Below are 7,426 nucleotides of genomic sequence, written 5' to 3'. Positions count from 1 at the left end.
CTAAATTTCACAAAGCCCTTCAAATGGTTTCACACACACACACACACACACACACACACACACACACATGCTCTTTGTTGGAAGGATTCTGAACTTCATGCCAATACCTTCTATTTAGGGAAACAAACATTTGGAAGAAAAAAAACGTAAGCATCAAATAAGCGGTGTAAGTATTTTCTTTACATGAGAAAAAGAAACTACAATCACAAGTGATGTGTTTTGAGAATTAAGCTACAGAAGAGTGTGACAGCAAAGTGCGCTGCGATAGGACTAAGCACAAAGCACATCTAGCGAGAGCTTAGTGACTTACTGGCGCAATAGCTCGTGAGCTTTTGCTCTTGAATGTACTGAATGGTTGGGTCTCAGCCTGGTGTGCTGCTGGGAGGGGAGAGGCCCAGCGAAGTGTGATGATCAGCTCTGGCACTTTGGCACACCCTGGAATCTCCTGGGAAGATGGTCTCAGGGAAGGACTGTCTACATCGAGTTCCGGCTTACAGCAGGTCCGATGTGGGAAGGTCCTAAGTTAATTGCTATGAGAGTGAGTACCACACCGGGCAAGGAATCCTGAACTGTGTCTCAGTGGAGAAATAGACTTGAAAACAAGCAAGCGAGCTTTCATTTGTGTCTGCTCTTCATTGTGGATGTGACATATCTAGCGCAAGTCCTGCCTTGGATCCCCCTCCAATGAGGAACTCACCGTGACTGAAAGAAACCCCTTTACTTACTAAGTTGCTTTTGGTTAAGATAGTTCATCATAGCAATAGAATTGACACCAGAACAGAGGGGATACTGGGAACCCACGCTTTCTCTTTTTTTTTTTTTTCATTTCAGCACCACGGGGTGACCAGGCCCCCTTCCATACAACTTCTGACATAATAATGTACTATACTGCCACAGACCCAAAGCAAAAGGCCAAATGATCAGAGTGAAATCAATTGTGAGCCAAAATAAACTTTTCCTCTTTATAAACTCTTTTTCTTGGGTATCTGTTGCTGCAACAAAAAGCTGACAAGTACAACTGAAGTTGAAATAAAACCCATACCAGAAGGTAGGGAGGTACTCATCTGAGTCCCGGAATCCACATAATGTGAGGATAACAAAGGGGCAAGGATCCAGGCAAAAGAGTTTCCAGTGACCAGAGCTTTGGCTTAATATTTTTAAGCTTTTAAGTTATATTCTCTTTTTCGTTGCCCTTAGCAACTGCACAAAATTAACGGTCACGTTATATGAAATGATTTGTAAGTGAATGGGCTGTGTGGAATTCCAGATAGGCTTAGACCAGGCAGGTACTTGAATCAACCACAGTTATCTTGGTAAAATGAGGTGAAAAAAAAAAGGGGGGGGGAGAGATTCTGTGTATGAAAAGGAAATGAGTAAGGGAGAGATATGCAGCTGACTACGGAAGAGTAATTAACAATTACACACTTAAAAATAATCTAACTCAACATAAAAAAAAATCCTTTCATGGATTTCTTACAACCTTTGAGCAATAAAGCTGTAACTCAGAAAATAAGAAACACTTCTACACATCCATTGTTCCATACTTATATACAATTAACTGGCAAAGGAAGAAAAGGAAAAGGAGCATAAATTTTCCACACCTGAAATGTGGGTGGTAGCAGTGACATCCATCCAGAAGTGCAATATGAAAAGAAAGCAGATGTGGTAAAACACACCTGTATTCCTAGTCCTGGGCATCTGAGGGAACATTCAGAGTTCAAGGCTAGGCTGATGAGACCCTGTCTCAAAAAAAAAAAAAAAAAAAAAAAAAAAAATGCAGAGGGGGAAAGAAATGAAGTACACAGTGGAGTGAGAAAATCTGCCAGGCCCTACAAACTCAGCCAGTTGATCCGGGTCCTTATCTGATACTTCAGCATGTTGGTGTGTGTCCTTGGAATGATAACAATGACACTTTACCTCTGTGATCAAGCCCTTAAAGACCCACAGCCTTAGTCTAATCATGAGGGGGAAAATCCAACTATTTTTAATTGTAGGACAAAGTACCTGACCAGCACTCTGAAAAATTCTCAAGGTCAGCAGAAATGAGAAATGTCTGAGAAACTGTCACAGCCAGGAGGAACCTCAGGTGGCTTGCTGAATAAATGTAACACAGTGTCCTAGACAGGGCCTGGAATAAGACACTAGATACAGCCAATGGGACACAGCAAGTGTGGACATTAGCCAATAGTAAAAGTATGAACAGTGGCTCATTAATTGTAGCAAATCATAGATAAATAATGGGAAAGGGGGTATTTAGGTACATGGGACACTATTTTTTTTTTAAATTTCTTTTTTCAATAGAATACAGATTGCTCTGGATAGCCTGACTCTGCTCTCAAAGAACTTCCAGTGATGAGAGAAAGGATTCAGAGGTCTCTGTATTGCTTTTCCTGTGCTCTTAAAGATGACAAAGTATTGTCAAACTGAGCTTAAAGATTTAAAATATTAAAAAAAATCACTACTGATGTCATCTGAAATGACTACTATATTGAACATAAGCGCTGTTTAATGTAGAGCTGGGTTGTATTTAAATGTTTAATTACTGATTACTTCTCTAACATCCATAGAATGAGTGGTGTAGAACATTTTCCTGTGGTCACCAACATATGTATTACTCATTTCATTTCACACATAGAACACTTTTAAGTTTTTACCACACTCTACCAAGATAATTGTAGTCAATAAAACAACTGGGAATAAAGGGCTCTCTGGAATTCCATTCAATCCACATAAATTGACCATGAACCTTGTGCAGTTGCCAAGGGAATATAGCATTAATTTTTTTTTAATTTAGGAAAATAAGAACTGCAGTGTTTGCATGATTAATTTCAAGATTACAGGCATAAACAAGTATTTTTTATGACTGCTGGGACTACAAATTTTAAACTAAGTTCCATGGAAAAAATAAACTTTGATCAGGCCTTGTTAAGTAGTGTGTGTGTTCAAAGTAGAATTCAGAAAATAGCAGATAGATGGAAAGAAGTAAAGAAAGAGACATGAGGGTTTGAAGAGTGGAGGGTCTCTGTGGACAACATGGCTAGCATTTTTGATAATTTTAGGGGCAATTATAATTTGACGGTCAATACTCTTTAGAATTGCTGGGTTGGACCACATGTAAAATAATGGCTTGGCTGTGACAATTTTTTTTTTCTTACTGGAAAAACCATTTCATTAATCAATCTATAGCATATCTACCTGTATATGCATGCATATATACACACATATATACAATTACATGTGTTTCTGGCCTTATGTAAACTATGCAACCCACTCACTGACCAATGATGTAGGTATCTAGTCTTTAACATTCAACTAATTATTATCTAATTATTCAAGAGACAGTAATTTGATAGGCAGGGTGTCCTAGGACATACAGGACCTGAAAAAAGTTTTGGGTGAACCGTCTACATAGACAATGTGATTTTCAAAGTTCATGCTCTCAACAACTGTGGTGGTGAGAGCAGTTGGGAGGAAGGAGGACCAGGACTTCAAGGCCAGTCTCAGGCACAGAACGAGTCAGAGACTACGCTGGGCAACATGGGGACCTGTCTCCAAACAAAAACCATCATCCCATGAGATGTAGTGGTTTACCGATGACGTTCTGCAACAAATGGGCGGAAAATGAGTACTGGCATGCATCTGTTTGCTGTTCCATCATTACACATGGAAATTCCATCAATGCCTGCTCAAGTTGAGGAATTATTTCTCTGTGTTCTCTAATGTCCAATATCCCATTTTTGGCTGTCTTCACACCTCCCACCGTAAGAGAAAGTGATTCTCTACTCAATATCGTATCATCTTCAAAACCTGCTTGTATTAAAGAATATAGACCATTTCTTCTATGGTTTCCTGATACCATTTATTTGGAGCTGTTCAGATCCTCTACATCACGGTACTAAGCATGAATGCTGACTAGTGACTCCCAAAGGCTGCCACTAAGTTTCACTGCAGATGACTACTAACAAAGGATTACTTAAAGTACACAGGAAAAATGAAAATGCTATTGCATTTCCTGATTGTTTTAAGTTTAGCAACTAGAACTGTACACTTAAACAGATATTTCAACCATAACTGTTCTTGAACCCCTGGGCTGTAATTTATACATTTCCAAAATGCCACCCTTCTTCCTGGGCCTCACCTCTGCCTTCCTTAGGGTACCTAATGAGCATTAAAGGACAGTCCCATTCCCGTAACAAATACCTGTCCCTTTCTTTTGTTTTCTTAGCCCAAGTTCAGAAAATTTATTTTGCTAAAACACTTTGGTATCTTAAGCATTACTGAGCCAACGGGACATCAGAATAAAAGTTGTCTAAAGTTAAAGGTACAGTATATTAACAAACAAATGATCCTTAGTCACGAAGTTATAAACGCAGAGTAGGATCAGGGTAAGAGGTTAATCCAAACTACAACAACTGAGTCTTCAAACCACCTTCTGAATGGGGCTTCGGGATAGTTCCTTTCATCTTTTCTTGTCACTTTAAGCTCCCTTAAGAAGTATTCAGTGGGGAAATCACAGGAGACAATGCGCTGTGAGTTCTTGAAACTATACAAGGTATAGTCTGGCTGGCTAAGTCACATGAGGGTTCTGTATTTGTTTGGTAGAGTGACCTATGGCAAAGCAGACTCAGTTACCCCACCAGTCTACCCCCTGGGAGCTATAATTTCCTCCATATCCATCACTGTTGTAAAAGCCTCCATAGCTACCTCCACCAAACCCTCTGCTGCTGCCGTGGCTGCTTCCACCACTGCGACTGTTGCTGGCACGGCCACTGCTGAAGCTGGAACTGCTGGCGCCGCTACTTTGTCGATAGTCTCTGGCACCAAACCCTCCACTAAATCTGCTCTTGGATCGTCCACGACTGCCACCCTTGTAATGGTGTTCAAAAGCCATGTTTTCTAGCCAAGATGGCACTTCTTGTTTCGCTTCAACAAGAAGATCCAATAAATCTTTGGTAATATTTATGTTCCTCTCGTTGAAGAATGAGGTGGCAAGGCCAAGGTTTCCAACTCGGCCTGTACGGCCAATGCGATGCACATATTCTTCGATGTCACTAGGTAGGTCGAAATTGATGACATGTTTCACATTGGAAATATCCAGTCCTCTTGCTGCAACTGCTGTGGCCACGAGAATTGGACTTTTTCCCGATCGGAACTGGTGAAGGGCCTCTTCCCTATCTCGCTGAGATCGGTCTCCATGGATGCTGGTACAAGCATATCCTTCATGGTATAAGAAATCCTCCAGGGAATCTGCACCCTTTTTGGTCTCCACAAACACCAGTATCAGGGAGTCCTTGCCTGTTGCATTCAGGAGGTCAAGCAGAAATGACCGCTTGTCTGCTTCTTCCACCCACACGACTTTCTGCGTGATGTTCTCAGAAGTAGACCCGACTCTCCCTACGGCCAGAAAGATATATTCATCCAAGAAATCGCGAGCCAGCATCTGTATTTCCTTAGGAAAAGTAGCGCTAAACATCATAGTGTGGCGGACACCTTTTGGAGGCATGGTGTCCTGCTCAACTATTCTTCGTATCTGAGGCTCAAAACCCATGTCCAACATCCGATCCGCTTCATCTAACACCAAGTACTTGCAGAAGTCCAGTCCGATCTTTCCTCTCTCCATCATGTCCACTAGCCGTCCTGGAGTGGCCACTAACAAGTGGCATCCACGTTCCAAGTCTCGAATCTGCTGACCAATATCAGCTCCGCCATAAACCACACAAGGACGAACTCGAGACCGGTAGGAGAATTTCCTGGCCTCCTCGTAGATCTGCACTGCCAATTCTCTGGTTGGAGCCAGGACCAAGGAGATCGGATACTGTTTGCGACGCCCATACTTTCCATTCTCCTTCATGGCCCTCAAAGCCTCACCCGGACCATCTGTATAGATCTGACTCAAGATAGGTAAAAGAAAAGCTGCCGTTTTTCCAGATCCTGTTTGGGCACAAGCCATCAAGTCTCTTTTCTCTTTGATAATAGGAATAGCATGCTTCTGCACTGGAGTTGGGCGAGTATAGCGAGTAAGCTCGATGTTTCCCATAATAATCTCTCCCATCTCAACATCACTGAAACTTTCAATATGTGGAGGGCAGTTATTCCCTGTTGCCTCAACCGGAATGTCATCGTATTTCTCAAAGTTAATCCCAGTGTTGCCTCCAGAAAAGAGTTCCTGTTCCAAGCGTTCGCTTGGTGGGAGCGGTTTGGACCAGTCGTCTTCGTCGGCTTTGTCGCACCAGCGACTGTTCCCGCCCCGTTCAAATTTGCCAAAGCCACTTCTACCGCCACGGCTGCCGGTGCCCTCGTAGTCACTCCGCCCGCGGTCATCAAACCTTCCTCTTGCTCCACTGCCACGGTCGCTGAAGAAGCTGGACTTGGCTCTCGTGTCGCTACGGGACCCGAAACTGCTGTAGGCATCCTTGTCTTTACTCCACCGTGAGCTGTCTTTGTCGTAGGAGGCTTTCGTAGCTTCCCGGTTCCGGAGGTGAGGAGGGATGTAACGCCCTTTGCTGGCTGTGCTGCCTCCGCTCTGGCTGTCCGGAGAGTTCAGGTCTAGGCCAGCCAACTGCTGGTCCAGCCCGAGCTCATCTTCCTCCGCCACATGACTCATCCCTGAAGAGTACGGAGAACTCTGGGATTTACCTCTGCTCGGCTGGGGTTTCACCACAGAGGTCCTCTGGGGGTGAACGACGTGTCCAGCGGGCGATCTGAGCCCCAAACGCTGCTTCGCCGGCGCCGCGGGCCTCCTGTGCGCCTCACGGCCTCTCTCCAGCTAACGCTATGGCTTCTGCCCCGCTGCTGCGCGCTGGTTGCTAATCTCGCGAGACTTCCCGGTCAGGCCTGGCGCGCCATCGCCCGCGGGGCGGTCACAGGGCCTGCCGCCCTCTCAGACTTACAGCGGCAGAACAGCACTCGGTTGGGTTCATAATGGAGTAAGGTGTACACGGCGGGGGCCCTGGAGCCCCAGAGATCGATGGCTGTCCTGTTTTGCTTGAACTTCTTTTCCCTGTACTCCGCGACTACCCTTGTCTTGGAAAAGTTCTCAAGATCTCGCGAGAACTCTGACCTCTAGCAGTGATGCCTTAAAATGTACTGTAGGCCTCTTGGCTCCCGGTTGCTCCCGGCGGGATGGCGTTTTCTTTGCTTGTTTTTGCCCTTCCTTTCTCTCCAGCGCTGCACCTTTTCTCTTAGTTTCCAAGCTGTGGCACTTCCCTGGTTTTACTAGCTCTTGCTTCTCCAAGTGCAGCCTTTCCGAAACTGGAGTTAGGCGGAGAGAGGCCCAAAACCAAGAGGGCAGCGGGTCACGTGGCCACAGGTGTCCCGTGGAGTGGCCATTTTGTGCAGCAGGAAACGGTTGCTAGAATACAGCGTTCTAACGGGGAGGGGGGCGAGGGGGGCGGGGAAAAGGGCGGTTGGTGACCAGGGTGGGGCT

At 44.7% G+C, this 7,426-nt stretch overlaps 1 protein-coding gene across 1 annotated transcript; it reads right to left on the bottom strand.

Annotated features, from left to right (window-relative positions):
* Positions 1–3,843: 3,843 nt before the first annotated feature.
* On the bottom strand, positions 3,844–7,018 carry LOC110549243 (putative ATP-dependent RNA helicase Pl10). The gene has a single exon (XM_021638229.2). It carries the CDS (start codon positions 6,602–6,604, stop codon positions 4,625–4,627), a length of 1,980 nt encoding a protein of 659 aa, XP_021493904.1. The 5' UTR covers positions 6,605–7,018; the 3' UTR covers positions 3,844–4,624.
* Positions 7,019–7,426: the final 408 nt, after the last annotated feature.

This window comes from Meriones unguiculatus, chromosome 11, assembly GCF_030254825.1.
Source record: "Meriones unguiculatus strain TT.TT164.6M chromosome 11, Bangor_MerUng_6.1, whole genome shotgun sequence".
Classification (NCBI taxonomy): domain Eukaryota; kingdom Metazoa; phylum Chordata; class Mammalia; order Rodentia; family Muridae; genus Meriones; species Meriones unguiculatus.
The sequence above is the reverse complement of the archived record's forward strand: the minus strand, read 5'-3'. Positions and strand labels throughout refer to the sequence as shown.

What these genes read in the sequence shown, in the direction of transcription:
- LOC110549243 (XM_021638229.2), bottom strand. Translation starts at nt 6,604, where the DNA reads ATGAGTCATGTGGCGGAGGAAGATGAGCTCGGGCTGGACCAGCAGTTG.